The 17,727-nt window shown below is 41.5% G+C and overlaps 1 protein-coding gene across 1 annotated transcript in view; it reads left to right on the top strand.

The window, feature by feature from the left end:
* Window positions 1-3,164: 3,164 nt before the first annotated feature.
* SLC9A2 (solute carrier family 9 member A2) overlaps window positions 3,165-17,727 on the top strand; it is a gene marked incomplete at both ends in the record, with an annotated part of 32,030 nt that continues 17,467 nt past the window's right edge. The window contains 3 exons of the mRNA XM_080348995.1: window positions 3,165-3,453; window positions 8,995-9,458; window positions 14,961-15,211. Of these exons, the coding sequence (XP_080205121.1) occupies window positions 3,165-3,453; window positions 8,995-9,458; window positions 14,961-15,211 (1,004 nt within the window). The remainder of the gene's footprint in view (window positions 3,454-8,994; window positions 9,459-14,960; window positions 15,212-17,727) is intronic.

A 17,727-nucleotide genomic window follows, 5' to 3' on the forward strand; every position in this document is an offset into this window, starting at 1 on the left:
ATACTGAAAGTCCACAAGACCTTCAGCATCTTACACTGTACTGAGCTTCACTGAGTCTATTTCAACAAGCTCCAAAGTCAAATATGGTCCATTTCCCTGCTGTATCATGCTATCGTGTAAAGGCAGTTCCTATTCAAATGTTGGATAGTCTCATCTATACACTCCACACCTAAAACAGATTATTTTGGTGTAACAATAGACATTATCAACTCAGGTAACTAATCGCAACTCTTTGCTTTCCCAGTTTTTTTTTTCTTATTTTCCCATTTACTTCTCACTTTGATAATATTATTGAAAAACAAAAAAAATACAAAATAAAGAAAAAAAAACAAAACCAACCAACAAAAACCCACCAAAAACCCCTAGTAACCAGACCCCTAGCAGTGCCTAAGTTAGAAGGATTTCTGTCATGTGTGCCCTTTCATTTTTGGAGAGGAGGAAAGTAAGAGGACAAATAATGGCAAATATGTGGATGGTGCCCCAAGGACGGGTCCATATTCGTGTGTCTGGGAGAAACTTTGTGGCTGTAAAGGCATGACTTGCATGCCAAAGCATTGCTCTCTCTCTGCTAGTCCACAGCAGCCAGGCTCTGTCATCCCTCAGTGCCTGTAATGAAAAGGGCAGCAATGAAGCACGTTTTCCATGAGAAGGGACCTTCCTTGACTTTCTCATGCCTCCACACCTTCCCATCCAAGATCTTCCTTCCTCTCCTGTGGCAAACTGAAAATCCTCTGCCAGCTGTTCATGATTTCCAAACACCCATGGGGCTATTGTACGGTGGTCTGGTTCCCTGCTCTACAGCATATTTCTCCTGTGACTATTGAATGAGGATATGAACCCCAGCATAAAGGTTATCAGGTGATATTAGAGAAAAAAGACGATCAGGCAGTATATAAACTATACTGTCAATAACCTTGGCCAGCTGCCTCTTCCCAGTGCTTTTTCATTGACATTATTGAAGATAATTCTCAGTCCCATGCAATGTCCTGAAGGCACAGGTCAGGTAATTAGGGAGAATTTGTAACATTGCTCTTAGGAGTGCAGGTATTGACAGTTTCATAACTGTATATTTCAGAAAGGCTTTCTTCATCTGCAGAAGAGGTCATGAAATGAGACATACAAGTACAATTACAGATCTTTCGATTTTAGACTGAATCAAATTTATGATTTTCAGGCTGATTTGCATGTGAGAGATAACACTCTCTTTCACCTGAGGGTTAGACTTCTCTTCTTATGAATCATCTTTTGACAGGGACCAGGAGAGTAAGGAGTGATGGAACATTTTCTTTTCGTATTTTTTTCCCTATAAAGGAAATGTCCTCATAATTGGCAATATTTAGCTGTTTCTCTTATTTCAGAGAATCTTATATAACAAAGAAAAGGACCTATGAAGATATGATATGGAGATAGAGGGTTAGATGGTGTATACACTGGTTAGGTATTCCAGACAGTTCTTCTGGCTGAATTTTAGATAAAAGAATGAAAAAAACTTTTGCTAGTGGCATGGTTTTAAATGTATCATTAAAACCGTAGCTTTTGTGCCCTATTTTCAACTTGTGGGAGTAAATGACAAATACAGATACTCAGCTAATTGATTCTAACATTTAACTCTAGCCTACAGTTAAAAGAAACGGTAACAACTGCTTCCTTTTTGCCATGTGGGGAAAAAAAGAAGAGCTCCTACTACCTGCTTTAGTTTAATCTGAAGTCAGGAAAGACATGCTTTGCTATAAAGGCAGGGCGAATAGTGTGCTATGAAGATTTTATGAGTCTGAGCTTTGGCATACTGTCTTACTCACAAGTGGTGAAGTCATAAGCAAATCATGGCAGAGATTCCATTCTTTCAGGAAATATAGAAAGCCAGTGTTCAGCAATATCTGATAGAATCAGATCCCAGTGCCTTCAGGAACAGGATTTTGCCAGTCACATGCTCAATGTCAGCAATGTACACTCACACAAACACACACGTAAATATATTATTAATTATATATTTATATACAAATATATCAGAATGTATGCATGAACACTAATATATGTTCATAGTGTGTTATTTTAACTGTCTGAATCAACTGAATGTAAATCTCTTAATTAATAGGAACAGAACTGTGCCTATTACATATTTGATGGGGATAGCGTATAGATAATACATATTCGTACTTTTTATATATTATATATGCTATATAAAATACTATACACTATATGTATTTATATAGCATATATTGTATGATATATATAACACGTGTATATATATATATATGAACCTATATATGTATACAGAGTGTGTTCTTTTAACTCTCTAAATTAACATAATTTAACTCTTGATTAGAAGAAACAGAATGTTGCCTTTCGTGTAGTTGGTAGAAGCACCTTGCCTGTATTTGGTAATAAGAACATATATATGTACATATACATACACACACACGTATATACACATACATAGAACTTCTTAAAATATATATGCATACATATGCACATTCACATGTATATATCAATATACACATTTGGACTTGTGTATATACATATACAGACATACTTATATCTGAACTACTTCTAGTAATGTAATGTTTATGTAGGCTTGTACATATCCATGTATGTTTACAGAGCGTGTCAAATCTCTAAATTAGTTTGTATAAATATATATATGCATGTGCGTTTATACGACTGCATTCAGATCTCTTTTAAAGCACTTTAGAGCTAACAACACACTCCGGCTTCATCGATACCTTTGCAAGCCTGTTCTCTTCCGCGGGGACTGGGGAGCAGGAATTGGTGCTGGTGTGCCTGACCACTCCGGTACTGCGTCGTACCGCACGCTGCTGTCAAGCAGCTCCGCATCCAGTTCCAGCGGTTGGGATCCGGCCTCCGCTCGGGCGCTCCCGTGGCATCCGACAGCGATCGCCCGGCCCGGGGGCGCGGGGGCGGCCGGCTGCGGCGGGGCGAGCCCGCGGCTTTGCCCCACGGGGGCGGCCCCGGGGGCGGCCCGGGGGGAGCGGGGAGCCGCTGCCGGCCGGCGGCGCCGGGCCGGGACTCGCCCAGTCACCGGGGAGGAGGCGGAGCCGGCGGGGCCGCGGCGGCGGCAGGTGCCCGCGGCGGCGGGATGGTGGCGGCGGCGGCCAGAGCGGGGCCGTAGGGCAGCGGCGCACCGGGCCGGGAGAGGGGACGCCATGGGCAGCCGCGGCGGCCCCCGGCGCTCTGCCGCGCCTCTGCTGCCAGTGCTGCTGGCCGTGCTGCTGCCGGTGCTGGCCGTGCTGGCGGCCGGGACGGCGGAGGCGCGGGCCACCTCGGAGAGCCAGCCGTCCGGCGCATCGGCGATGGGCACCGGCACCCCGCCGAGCCCCAGCGGCACCGCCTTCGAGGAGACGCGGCTCCACGTCTTTACCCTGGACTACCCCCACGTGCAAATCCCCTTCGAGATCACCCTCTGGATCCTGCTGGCTTCCCTCGCCAAGATCGGTGAGCGGGGCCGTCGGGCGACCCTCCGTCCTTCTGCCTTCCCGGGCCGCCCGCTCCCCCGGGCAGCCGAGCTGGGGCCCTCCGCGGGCGGCGGCGGGGAAGCGGGTGTGGGGGCAGCCGGTGGCTGATGCTCTTTGGCGGGGCGGGGTGCCCGGGCATGATTTGAGTGGCAGCAGATGGGGTTTTCTCGGTTAGGAAAAGTGCGGAGGAGAAAACAGATGACCTCCAGCCCGCTGCAGCAAGGCGTGAACCTCAGGCTATGAGAACTGTAAAACCCAGAGTTCACCCAGGGTGCGACTGGCTCTTCCTTGATCGCCTTGCTGTCATTTGAGCGCTATCTTCTTAAAATAACGCCACATATAATGACAGCTTCAGAACAGAAAAACAGATCGATGGAAAGCAGATATTTATGAGGAGAGAGTAAGCTGCCTCCTTGTACTTTCCCACCGTTCACTTGTGTCCCGAGAAAGATAAAAAAGACAGCACTGAATGAGTAAGAAAGGCCACCTCTTCCCTCATGTGGAAAATATTTGTATTGCATAGTTTCACTGTGTTTTGTGCAGCTTATATATAATGCTTTTAATTAGCTTTCTGTGTCCCAAACAGAAAAACAAGTACACTATAATAAACTGAAGAATGTCAGGTACAGGTGTACTAGAGAGCTATTTAATAATCAGTAAATCTCCATAAATTATGAACTTTTTATCTTCTTACCTGGAAGATAATCATAATGTAAGGAATAAAGCCGTGCGAGCAACAACAGAAGTTTACTCATACTCCAGTTGTTTGATTCAGAGCTCTGATTTAGCAGCACAGATTTCCATTAAAAACTATGATCATACTCATTCTGATAAAATATTTTGATAAAACCTAAAACTTTGGCTTCTGCTTGTGACATTAAAATAGACTATGTCACATTCTGTGTAGTGATCAGGTAATTAGGATTCTGCAAAAACAAAAAATTGTACTCATCTCCTGCCATGGCTAGTGTTATACTTGGGAGCCTGATCCTCTGCTCAAGCAACTTGCTATGGCTTCATTACTTTCTGCAGAAATATTGTATGTTGCATCCATTAAGGATGCATGTATCTTGATGCATGTATCTTAATGCGATAAAGATGAATGCTTATCTTGAGTATGTATTTAAGTGTTTGCAGAATCAGGACAGAGTTCAAATATGATACACCCAAGTATGTAATAAACTATAATAGCCAGAAAATACTGAGTTTGGTGAAGAATTTATTTCAAACAGTTGAGTATTGTAAAATTGCTCTGGCTTCTGAGTTTAGATACATCAAGAACTCTTGAATAAGCTAAGACTGGTGAAAAAGTTTCTGTTTTATTGAAGACTACAGGGAAGCTATTTGGAACACGTAAGCACATACATCATATATCATTTCTGTAGGACTTCACATTTTGACTATCATGATATTTTGCTAGTGCAGAGGCATCTCACAAGTAAAAAAAAAAAAAGTGACTTGACTACTTTAATTTTCCAAGCTGATTGCAGTACAATTAGCAAGCAAACAGTGTAGATGAGAAATGCATATAATTTTTAAAACCCATCAGTTACACCAAACGAAAGCTGGTGTGGCTAATCTAGGGCATTACCTCTGCTGTTCTAAGCGTGTGTGCACTAAGCAATGAGGGCCGGATCCAGGAGAGGTCCTGGGTGTGGCAGTCCTCAGCTTTGCCACACCTATCGACAGGCGCCCTGACTCTGGGACTGGAATTAGGAATATCCAGTTCTTGCTCCTGGAGCTCCGTCTGTGCTTCCTTATCCAGTGAGTGCATCAGGTAAACCTTCCCAGGACAGACTCCCACCTCTTTTAAGTCGCAATCCCACGGCATTAATTTTTCCCTCACTTGTGCCTTCTTTTATGTTGAAGGTAGCCCAGATTGGCAGAGTTCTCTAACCACTGAGATACAGAAATGTCAGCTCTGCTACATCCTACTGTGTTACTGAGAGTGGGCCTTATGTTTCATTTCAAAGGGATGAAAAGTGGTTTTCCAGCCCACCTCACTGCCTGTAGCCCCAAGATCATCCCTGTGAGAGCGGAGGCTCCCCAGTGCATTCCTTTCCCCAGGTTTTCCTGCTGAGCAGCACAGGCATCTCTCCGCTGTCACGCCAGGCACCTTGAGTCTCATGCACTGCCCAGGAAACTTTGGTGCTTAATCTGGCATCGCAAATTCCTTTCTGGGGCTCGGCACCGAATGCTTACGCTTGGCACTGCCAAGTAGCAAACCTTTATGAACTGAGCCCTAAGGTCTTTTCAGCTGCAAGGAGCTCAGAAGATAGAGTCGCATTTAATAACGGTGCTCAGAATGTTTGAAGGATCCCAAAGACAACTGTATTGCAGCACCTGCTTATCACTTGACTGGAGCCTTTTTGGACAAATGTGTTTTTTTACAAAAGTGAAGTTTCACTGAAGTTGAAGGGTTTTAGCACCTGAAAGGTGTCCCAGATACTAGCTGTGATTGTGTCATCAGAAGCTAGGTTTAGAGAGAGCAAAAATGGCAGCATTAAAAAGGAAAATCTGAAGTGGTCAAGTTGCCAGCTTGAACATTTTGACAAATTACATTTTCACAAAGACATTAGAAACTTGGTGCTTTTTATTGCAGCAGAGAACAAGGGCACATTTAGAAATTTAAGAAGTTACCTTGAACAGCATTGTTATTTTCTGGCTACCTCTACTTATGTAACATCTTGGCTGGTGATACTATATATAAGGTATGTTACTTACATGCTGATGGACTCCACCAGTATATTAGGTGGGACCCAGTGCACCCGAAGTATGCTGCAGTCTCTGGTTAGTGAGACTAGTCTATGTATCTCCCAGTTCTGCCTAATTCCTCTGCTGCTAGACCTACAAAATGTTGTCTAGCCCATCCAGATTTCTATTGCTTCTACATTTAATCACAAATGCACAATTAGAAGTGCTTCTGAGAACAGAGCTGAAAACCTTCCAACACTTCTCTCCTGAAAAAAGTAGTTTAAGTTGCCCAGAGGGCCCTTGGAAAGCTCACGTATAAGTACACATCTCAGTGGCATTTCCATCATCAAAGAGCACTGGATTTCACCCAAGAAATAGGAAACCAGGACTCTAAGGACTTTCAGCTTGAAAAATACTGAACTTGCACTTTAGGCAAGTGTCCTAATGCCCAGTAGCCTGAGGGTAAACATCATCTTTGCTGTTGAAGCTGGGTCACTGCATAGTCAGGAGCCCAAGAACAGGGACAGAGGAGGAGAAAGTACCTCTGGTCCTGGGTTTAGCATAAAAGTCCAAGTATTCGGGATCTGCTCCCAGGGTGTACCTGCCCATGTGGCTGTTGGTCCATCAGAGCAGGGCAGATGTCCCTCATACTGCAGGGCACCTGCACCTGATGTGGTGTGCACTGGATCCTAAATCCTAGCTGTCTGCTCTTAAATGGGGAACCACAACCTGTCCTTGATCAGTTTTGCATGTCTTTCGTGGAGGCAGGCAGTCTTTTAGGAGTTTTGATGCTGTCGACATGGATAAAAGCACATTTAACTTAGTGGCAGCTTTTCCATTACCTTAAAGGGTGAGCAGGGGTCCCAAAAGCTCTGAGAGGTATGGATTTTTTAAGGAGGGACTTGTAAAGATGAAAAGTCAAAGGTTTTTCTTTTGTATTCACAATAGACATTTCATTGCCATTGCATTACAACTGGTTGGGACGGTTTTGTTTTCATTAAAAGCTGAGTTACTGCATAGTCAGGAGCTCAAGAACAGGGTTAAAATTACCCTACCCTCCAATTTTTACTGAGAAAATGATTTCAGATACTTGTAAAAACTTTTCTTTTAGCAAAACCTTACTCAGGGGAAAGTTAATCACTGTATTGGAAATTTTGGAATCCCACCACAGCAGAAACTAAGACAAACCATAAAAGGTTTGTTTGGAAGTGGCTGAAAGGTGAAGACTCAAGTCTCCAACCACAAATTTTTATGTTTCCAAGGTCATTACCTGTTCTGCCAGTGTAGGATATTGGTGATTCTGGTTTCAAGGAATGACAGTGAGTTTGACATTCCTAATGAGCCACATAGGCTGTGTTTATAAATATTAAAAAGCAATCTGTATCCACCCAGAAAGGAAAATAAAAGGCAGCTTGAGCTGCTTACTTTTAAAAATATCTTTAATAGTTATAGAACATATAGTTAGTGAGAAATACATAGAGTAAAACAGCTTTCTCTGTGGTCCTTCTTAACCATTTGTTTTTCCTAACTATAAGTTCAGGCTTTCTTTTACCTGGAAAAAAATCTATAATGAAAGGTGAATTAACAAAATCAGTGTTACAAGATACAGAAGCCTGACATTGAGAAACTAGATGTGAACTATGCCAAGATTGCACTAGTTTAACTGTTTCAACTACAGGTGTGATTTTTACTGAAATAGTTTTACTGAAATAGATGCCCGTTATTACCACACCCAGTGTTTCCATGCAGCTCTCATTTAAAATAATTTAAATGCTTTTTAGTTAGGCAGGAATTGTGGGATCTTGTGGGTGTGGATAGTTTTCTATATAATTATGTGGGCCAAATATAGATAAGGAGGAGCCTGGAAAAGATTGGCATCGTCAAGACCTGGAATGTGACCTTGGTTCATAAGGTTGATTGTTCCATTGGATTGGCCAGAGTAAGTTCCTTCAAAACTTTTCCCCTTCATTTCCAAAATCATCCTTAAACAGTCAACTTTTAAAAGTAACAGGACATCTTTAAATCAGAACTGCATGGCTTGGAGAGTTTTAGTAGGCTATGGAACATTCAGCCATTAAGTCCTCATTCAGAACCTTTTACTATGCATTTGTTTCAGTACTGGGCACAGATTTTTATGAGAGATTCCTGACGCTACCACAATTCATATAATACAGAGCACAAGCATAATAATACAGGTTGCAGCTATTGTCACCTTATGGAAAACATGTTAATTCTTGTGAAATTAAATTGGAGGCTCTGCTAAAATTAAAAGAATGATTTTGTCTGTAAATGCTTCCTCGTGGTCACTGAAGAAGTGACCGTGGGTGACTGGACGCGGGTCACATGTTCTAGTTCCCCTCCATAGCTTTGAGACTCTAAAAGACACCTAAAAATAAAACGAATGTATTCATTAAGCGCTTTTGTGAAGCTGTGCATGGAAGAAGGGATGATTTTTTTTCTCTATCTAGATGTTATTTGCCTTAGTAAAGTGTTTGGATTGTGTTTCCGGAGGATTCCACATCACAAAAACCCTCGTGCTTTCACAAACAGAAACCTTGCACATGGTTGCTCCAGCCAGCCTAGCTATTAGCTGGAACATCTCACTATTAAATTGACTCTCCACCAAATTATCTTAATTAACTGCCCTAGCTGACAAATTTGCCTTGACCTGTTGTGGTGGTTCAGCTCAGTCTTTACAATGAAAATGAAATTGCCCTGTGATTGCTGTTTGTTTACTATAGAAACTAAGATAACAGAATCTAGAATAATCGTTTGGATTCAGTACAAATAACCATTTTACTTTCTTGTGTTTGAATTTCCTTTGAAGGCTTTCATCTCTATCACAAGTTGCCCTCAATAGTACCTGAAAGCTGTCTCCTCATTCTGGTTGGATTGCTTCTTGGTGGGATTATTTTTGGAGCAGAGGAGAAGTCCCCACCTGTAATGAACAGTGATGTTTTTTTCTTGTATCTTTTACCACCTATTGTACTCGACGCTGGATATTTTATGCCAACTCGTCTTTTCTTTGAGAACTTTGGTACCATATTCTGGTATGCCGTGGTGGGTACACTCTGGAACGCCATTGGCATTGGAATTTCACTTTATGGAATTTGCCAGATCAGTGCATTTGGTTTGACTGATATCACATTGCTGCAGAATTTGCTCTTTGGCAGCCTCATTTCAGCTGTGGATCCTGTGGCGGTGTTAGCTGTTTTTGAAAACATTCATGTCAATGAGCAGCTTTACATCCTGGTGTTTGGAGAGTCTTTGCTGAATGATGCTATAACTGTGGTAAGTTACTTGATGAGTGATGAGTTGATAAAAATGACAAATGATTGTTTGCATGCCACTCCATTATATGTCTGTATCTGGTTATTACAGTTTGCTAATAGATGGAAGTCAAGTAGTGCTAATGTGTTTATGTAATACTCTGAACTTTAGATTTAGAAACTACCTCAGTAGTATCTTGCTACACCAGAGTAATGTGTAATGGTAGCATGTTTGCTCTAGGGATTGTACTACCTGATCTCTTCAGTTTCTGTATCTTTGAGTTCTGTTACTTCTGTAATCTGAAACTGGAGGTTTTCCTCACCTGCAGAAATGTTGTTGCACAGGACAGGGCAAAGGGCCAGCGTGGGGTGTCCCAGTGTGTTCACAGGGAGAATGGGCAAATCACTGAGATAGCACAGGACCTGGTTGATGTGAGTCTTGTGCATGTGCCCATCCAGTTGGAGCTGCCCTGCGACCACCAATACATTTCTCCCAGGCTGCAGATGAGATAGGACCGGTATCTGGAGGCAATAATTTCTAATCATTAACTAGCTGGACTGGGTTTCTGGTGCTGACCTGAGGACAGCAATCTGCAAATTCCATTAACACCCCCAGTGCCCCTTGTTTGCACCTGATGACACCATGTCTGGGACATTACTCCCATTTATCCATGCCTTACTTGAAATCCTGCCCATGCCAACTATGTCCTGGCATGCTTTCTGTTTTGTAAGACGTGGAGGTCCAGTTTTTCATGTGCCAGCAGGATCAGATAGATTCATGAATTGGGTCTGCACCTTCTCTGTCACTGGCTTCTTATTCCTGTCCCATTCTATGCACAATTGTCCTTTAGTTTTCCCCTTTTCTAGGACTTTGCCTCACCTGCTTAGCACATGTACATCTTATCATTTAATCTGAGCCTTGGTCCTGATCCTTTCTTGTGTGTTTGTGGGAGTACTGTTTTGTTTTGTTTTTTTCACTTATGCTCCATGCTTTACCTGATTCTGTTGCTACCTGGTCAGCTGTATCACATTCTCTTTTATGGGCTTGCCTTAAAGCCTAGCTTTTCTTATTATCTTACAGCTGAAACTGCCTGCCGTTACTAAACTGGTACTTAAGCCAGTCCTGAAAATAAGTGGGTGTAAATACTGAGTTTCTAAAGGCTTAGCAGTTCAGCCATAGCCCTGTCTATTTCTATTCACTTTTAGTAGCCACTCATGCAGTGAAATTCTTCCTACACAAGTTTTTGCTTTTGTTTGTTTGTTTGTTTTAATTTGTTTGTTTGTTTTCTGGGGAAAAAGGTAGGTTTTATATTAATGTAAGCTTTTTTTTTTTTTTTGGTGGATTTTTCCAACCAAAATCACTTTTTCCAGTCACAAAATCAATCACCTTTCCACTGGAGCAGCAGTTAACCCAGCAAGATTTGCTACAAAAAACACTGCATCCTGATGATAGAAGTTTTCATGCATGCCATTGCCCAAAGGCAAATTACTCCAAAATGCCGTTTTTATAGCACTGGCATGGCAATTTAATAACCGTGATGCATGGCTTTCCTGTAGACGTCATTGTTGCCTCCTTTGGAGGTAATGCTTTCTCACAGCATGTCTGGCCAGATGCTCTAGCACAGGAAAGATACTCTGAGGAGTCACAGAATCATAGAGTCTGTAGGGCCAGCCCAGCATACGTGCTGGTCATACATATATTCATGAAGGAGTGAAAGGAATTTAGAGTACCTTCAGTCTTACTTCCCAGCTATCACTTAAAGATAGCACTTGGCAAGAGAACAAGCAGTTTTCACATGCTAAGCATTGGTCTGCTAATGGTTCCTTTTTATGATTTTGCACACCTGCAATCATATGATTATACTTAAAACATGACCCAGGCTGTCACATAGATCCTCACCTCCCCTGCCCATAGCAGTGCTGCTGGACCAGTCCTCGCTGTGGTGCTGCCTGGGTTCTGCACCTATTTGCTCAAAGATGATGTTTTGTAAATAGGATTTATTCCTCTACCTTTGTTGTGTTACTGGGAGAGCTGATAAAACCAGCCAGCAGGAAGAGCTCAGCACCTTCCAGCTTTTGTTTGCTGGAGACCTTGAGTCCCACCTACCCTAGCTGATGCCCCCAGTGGGATGCAGGGACAAAGCTGTGAGGGGAGTTGAATGCAGACTGGCCATCCGTGGAAGCTGCTTAATTCCTATGGCCACTGCAGTATCAAAAGCCCCAGGGGCTACACATGGGCAGTGCAGAACAGTGTGGCTTTAGTAAACATGCTTTGTAAGTACTTTAAGCCCTTTTTCCTGCTTTCCGCTTGCACTGCCTGGCTGCTTCTAACAAAAGATTTTATTAGGATAGCAGTGTCATCTATGCTTCCTTTTTCAGAAAACGTGCTACTACGCCTTCATTTTAGATGAAAAGTGAGATGTGCCTTCTCAGGAATCTCAGCTCTGTTGCATGTCTCAGATGGTCCTTCATGCTTGGTAGTTTTTGTGATATGCCCATGCATTTGGATGATTGTTTTCCCCCACTGATGGAATTTTGGAGCTTGAATTTGGCTGAGGACAATGTTTGCCAGTTGGCATCTTGTTTAGAGTTGGTCTTTTACTGAAAGATCAGGTCAGTGATGACTAGCACAAGTTATATTAAATGGCAAGGTCACAGTTGAAGTTGAGTGTTAGCAGTTGAAATTCCAATTCTGGGCTTAAAATCACAAAGAAGGAGCCAGTGTCATTACAATAATATTATTCCCATGTTAGAAAACATTACAGCGGTGCTTTGTATTCTGCCTCTACTGAAAACATTATTTTAGAGTGTTTTAAAGTAATTTCAGAATTAAACACTAATAACTGAGAACTGATGAAAATAGGCAATTAGTGTCTAGGAAGAACAGAGAGACTCTGGGACAAGATTAAAAATTGATTGGTGACTAATATTCCTTGGTGTTATCTTCAGTGAGTTCAGCTGAAGGATGTTGAGTAAATGCAAATCTTGAACTTGAAAAAAACCCTGTTCTCATACCAAATGCCTTACAAAATGTGACCAGAGTTGATGTTGTTTAACTCACCTGAAAGCTTAGAGAGAGCTGTAAAACTGAACTGCTGTAAAGTAAAAGGGTAGTGAACCTGATTTTTATCTCATTTGCAGCAGTGTAAATAAAGAACAATAGGAATGAGATTAAAATTGTGTTCATGACATTCTGTAGTCCTAGCTGCTGCTTCTACCATGGCGGTCTGGTTTTGATCTGAGGTACAAAGGAGAACATTGCTTTTCTTCTTTCAAATAACTTATGGTCAGACTTGAGATTTATGGGGATGTCTGTATGTGGAAACAACAGGCTCTATTCTGTCTGCAGGGTGGTGCATGAGGTGACGTTAGGGAAAAGCTATCGCTTGAGAAGATCAAAATTTTATGCTTCTTTACAAGCAGTTCTCAGTGGCCTTACTTTGGAGACTCGCCTTATATAAATTTATATAGTTACTTTTTAAATAATGTAAGAAAGGCTATTTAAAACTCCAATTAAAGAAAATAATCATCTTCCTTAATACATACAAAGGGGGTATTGCCATGTCAAATTCTGTAGATCTCTTGAAGACTAGCACAACTCTGGAGTAGTCAAAAGTTTCAGCCAGTGACTCAGGGGAACTCCTCTCCTTGCAAACACAAATCAACAGTATTTTTTCTTCACTCTGTGATTCATGGAGTCCTGTGAGTCTGTGGACTGAGAGGTCCTTGTAAAATGAATCATCAAAGGTACACGTATTGTCAATAGGCTTAATTCTGGTATACTTCACGCAAATCCATCAGGTCCATAAATCAAAACAGGTTGAAAACCAGTGGAGCCTATGACATCATTTTCTTGTCCTGCACAGGACATAGTAACAAGGAACAGTGCCAAAAATCTGGGAGTCTGTATCAGAGTAGCAAGATTAAATGGTTAGTCCGGGTGAAAAAGGACACTTTTCCCAAGTGAACTCATCTGAGGGCATCCTTTGTATCAAATCAATAGTTCATGCTCCTGCTCTTCTTCTGTTTGTTGCTTTGTAATGAAAGCTTTTGGTGACCATTATAGGTTTGATTTAACCTTCTTGTTTCATGCTTGCCCTGGAATATGTTTTTTTCTTTTCTTTCTCAGTTCTTTCCTCTCACTTAGTCTGAAGGACCCTCAATAGGCCATGTTTTTGCATTATTCTATAGTGAGAACTTTTGTGTCTGTAAGACCTATCAAATTTTGGCCAAGAAGAGCTGTACAAATTACTTTCTGTCATGTGTGAGAGAACAAGACTGCTAACATGGCAAATCCCTCGCAGTCACGATTCAAACACCTACGTTGTTGGCACAATGCAAGTACTGATGAAACATTGTTCTCTCAAATAGCATTTGTGATTCAGAAATTTGTTTGGTTTCATAATACATCCTGAAAGAAAGCAGAGGTTTAACTCCTTCAAGCTGTCCAAGATGACCAGTCAGATGTTTATTATGACCAACGTGGCTTGACCTGTGAACCCACTGTGACAGGAGTAGGTGCCTAAGACCAAGCTTAGGTCTGTACAAGGGGACTACATAGCCATGACTGTACTGCATGGCTGGGAGCACCAAGCAATGCTTAAATCTCCCAAGTAAGTCTGTGAACGGGGAGACTCTTTAAGGTTTCTGCATCAGTAGCTGATTCCATTGTTGTCTGTTTTGTAGTAACTAAAATACTGGATATTAGAAAAATGTGGTCTTTACATTGTTCTGTTTCCTGTGTAAAACAAAAAAGGAGCTCTGACTAAGAAAATACAATAATCCCATTGGCCCAATATATTTTGGAGGGTGGTTATAAACACTTTGGAAATTAAACTGGGCAAACACATGGTAATGGATCTTTTAATGGGAATTAAATCCAAATCTCTAGAATTAATCTGAAGTTCGAAAAGTCTTCAAGTCATTGGATTCCTAATGGTTAATAAGTGAGAGAAAGAGTACTTCCTGAATGGCAGGTTTCTTGGACTCCTTGGGGTGGTCACTGTCTCTTCACCTTCTGCCCCACCCTATGCCAGATGGATCTATGGTCTAATTCAGTACTGCAGCTCTTGGTGTCTTCTGTAGATCAAACACACTTGAAAATAATGTGATTTTTCATTGATTATTAAACTGGTTTTTTTCCTTCTTTTTTTTTAAAAATTATTTGATTCTTAGGAAAATATGAAATGGCCATTTATGGAGAAATTAGAAGCTCTCCAATTAATTGAATTTAAAAAAAATATATATATTAGATAGATCTATGGTCCTCTCCTACAGAATGGCATGGGTTAAGAAACCTGTTCCATATGCCAAAACTGGAATAATTATATTTGCCCTTCTCTGTATATCTTCCTGATATTTATAAATGACAAGTAATATACCAGAGGTAAACAACAGTGTATCTCAAAACTGAGTTCAAGGTAGATAGAGAAATTCAAAGTTCAGCATTAAAGCAGAGGAGCATAATGACATGAAGGGAAATAAGAACAGTTCAGAAACATAATGTGCTTTCTTTTTCTCATAGGTCCTGTACAATTTGTTCAAGTCTTTCTGCCAGATGCGCACAATTAAGGTTATTGACATATTCGCTGGGATTGCTAACTTCTTTATAGTGGGGATCGGTGGAGTGTTGATTGGAATCCTTTTGGGATTTGTAGCAGCCTTTACCACCCGTTTCACCCATAAAATCCGAGTGATTGAGCCACTCTTTGTCTTCCTGTACAGTTACTTGTCATACATAACAGCTGAAATGTTTCATCTCTCGGGCATCATGGCGTAAGTACTCCCAACTTCAGTAATAATAGCACCCAAGTAAGAATGCCAAAAGAAATTGCAGCAAGGATCAAATTTTGCAAAGTTTGCCATATGGCATCGTTCCACTGTGTATGGCAGTGATACTGGCTTGAGGATTTCCGGCCTCTCCCCTCCTGCTTCCATCCCATCCTCTCAGCTTCCACCACACCAGCTGTGTCACTAAAACTGGTCATGGCATCACAACCATAAACCATGTCTTTGAAATGTTCCAAGTTAAAAATAATCCCTTGTATTTTTGTTGGGGTTATTTTTAACCCAGATCAGTTGGGTGACCTGTGTCCTTGTGTGACCCTACAACTAGTCATAAGGGCATGGCTGAGGGGTGGCCCACAGTGATGCGGGGACAGCGGTGGCTGGGAGGGAGTGGGAGTGGTAGCTGGGAACTTCATGAACTGGCTTCACTTCCAATGCCAATATATTGTGAAACTGCATCTTAACTCTTAGTCATATGAGCAACCAGTAAGTACCATTCAGTGAAGACGATGTATATATCGTTAACGCAAACTCCTGCTGAATTACAAGCACAGTAAGGATTCGGTGGATATAAAATCTGCAGAATCAAGTCCTATGCTAATATAACCATTTAATATCTTACTATGTATGCCTGTGTGTTACAATGCTCTCTGTATACATCATTACATCTAAAATAATATTATTTTTCTCACTTCCAACAGATAAAAATATTTTCATTCCTGTTTTTTTACTCCTGGGCTTCAGTAGAGAGAGCACAGTCTCTCGCTTGATCCTGTTTATACTGTAACAACCTCAACTTTAGAAGGAACCTTTATGACATTCGATATACTTAAACAGTTTGTTCTAATTCTAGGTAATATTTTTAAAAACCAATCTTCTTTAATGACTTTGTATTGTTCTAGTGGTAAATATGAGTCATTCAGGCATTAGGAGTATAGGTTTTTGTGGAAGCTTAGATGTTACTTCTGAGTATCACTAATACTTGATAAAACCTCCTCTGATGATTATCTTTCAGGAAAATGAAGATAGGTTTGATATCATAGCCATGCCAGTACAAGGTTTTCTGGGGTTGGGAAGCAATTTACATCAAAACTGATAGCTGATGGTTTCATTTCAGTATAAAAATAAAAATATGCCATGAAATGGGAAGGGTTAGTTCTTTGATGTAAGTAAAGAGCTAAAGATTGCATGGATTTCTTTCTTTGATATGAGCCTAAATAAAGTGACATATGCATCCACTTTGACCGAGTTCATAAATGTGCCATCTCTTTCCCTAGCTTCTATTCATAGCATTTGCGTGGTTTCTGGTTTCCTCCACTTCTTAAGTCAAATGTCCTTGACATCCTATGATCAAATACTTAAAGGGCTTCTAAATCAAAAATGTGTGGCTAAACTGTACATGGAAAAAATTATAGCAGTATGCATGAAAATACTGATTTGGAGAGTACTGGAATGGAAAGGGCACGGCGGGTCTGCTGGTGGGTCAGTGGACCCACCACATACCAGTGCCTGCCACCAGCACACCAGTGCTTCCCATGGCACTAACAACTTATTGCTTTTCATTTATAACTGGCCCCTGAGTGGGTCCAAAATGGCAGGGGAAACATGAAGTATTTTTTTCCCTCCAACAGCACAACAGAAAATAAGTTATCTTTAAAATACCCTCCGTATATGTTGACTCTAAATGTATTTTGTAACAGCTAAAGTAGATGGATGCATCTGTAACACCAATGGGGAGCAGGAGGGGCTCTCTGCAGCCCTGTAGTGTCTTAGCTCTCATGAGGTGTAAAGCATGCCCCCTCCCAGCAGTGCTGCCGAGGATCTTATAGCTCCCATAATCTCCATATCCCCTTTGAGTAAACCTGTCTTGTGCTTTTCACATTTGGTTAGGCTTTGAACTACAGAGAGTATTTTGCTCAGTGTCACAGTGCAACATGCTCTGATATTGAGTTCCCTGGTATTTTCTGCAACAAATGACTCATGGCAGGATTACCTGGATCTGACTTCAAAGTCAGCCCTCCTTTGAGCATGGAGTTGGACCAAACGACCTTGGAGTGTCCCTTATAACCTGGGTCATTTGTTCATTATATGCTTCTATGGCCATTTATAGTCCAAGCTATGGAGGAAAATTGCCTGATATCCTCTTTTTCACCCATATCCACTTGAATCTGTTAAACTATTCATTCCCAGTTCGTTCATAAGCAGATTCTTAAAGACACTCAGTGAGACTTGAGGTTACATGCTGTACCATACTTTAGGTGGAAGAAATGAGCAGGAACGTACACTGTTATCAATTAAATAAGATACATACACAAAGTGCAAGTAGGAATTCACTGGCAGAGGAATAGAATGCAATGAAAGGTGCTTGTCCCTCTTCTGATAAGTCTGTGTACTCATTCTGGGGACAAATGATTCTTAAAATACCTGTGTATAACCCCTGCAGCGAGTTACCTGGCTGAAATAGTGACGGGACTGAACCATGTCCCTGTGAGCTTCAGTAAGAA

Source organism: Nesoenas mayeri, assembly GCF_963082525.1.
Source record: "Nesoenas mayeri genome assembly, chromosome: 1".
NCBI lineage: Eukaryota > Metazoa > Chordata > Aves > Columbiformes > Columbidae > Nesoenas > Nesoenas mayeri.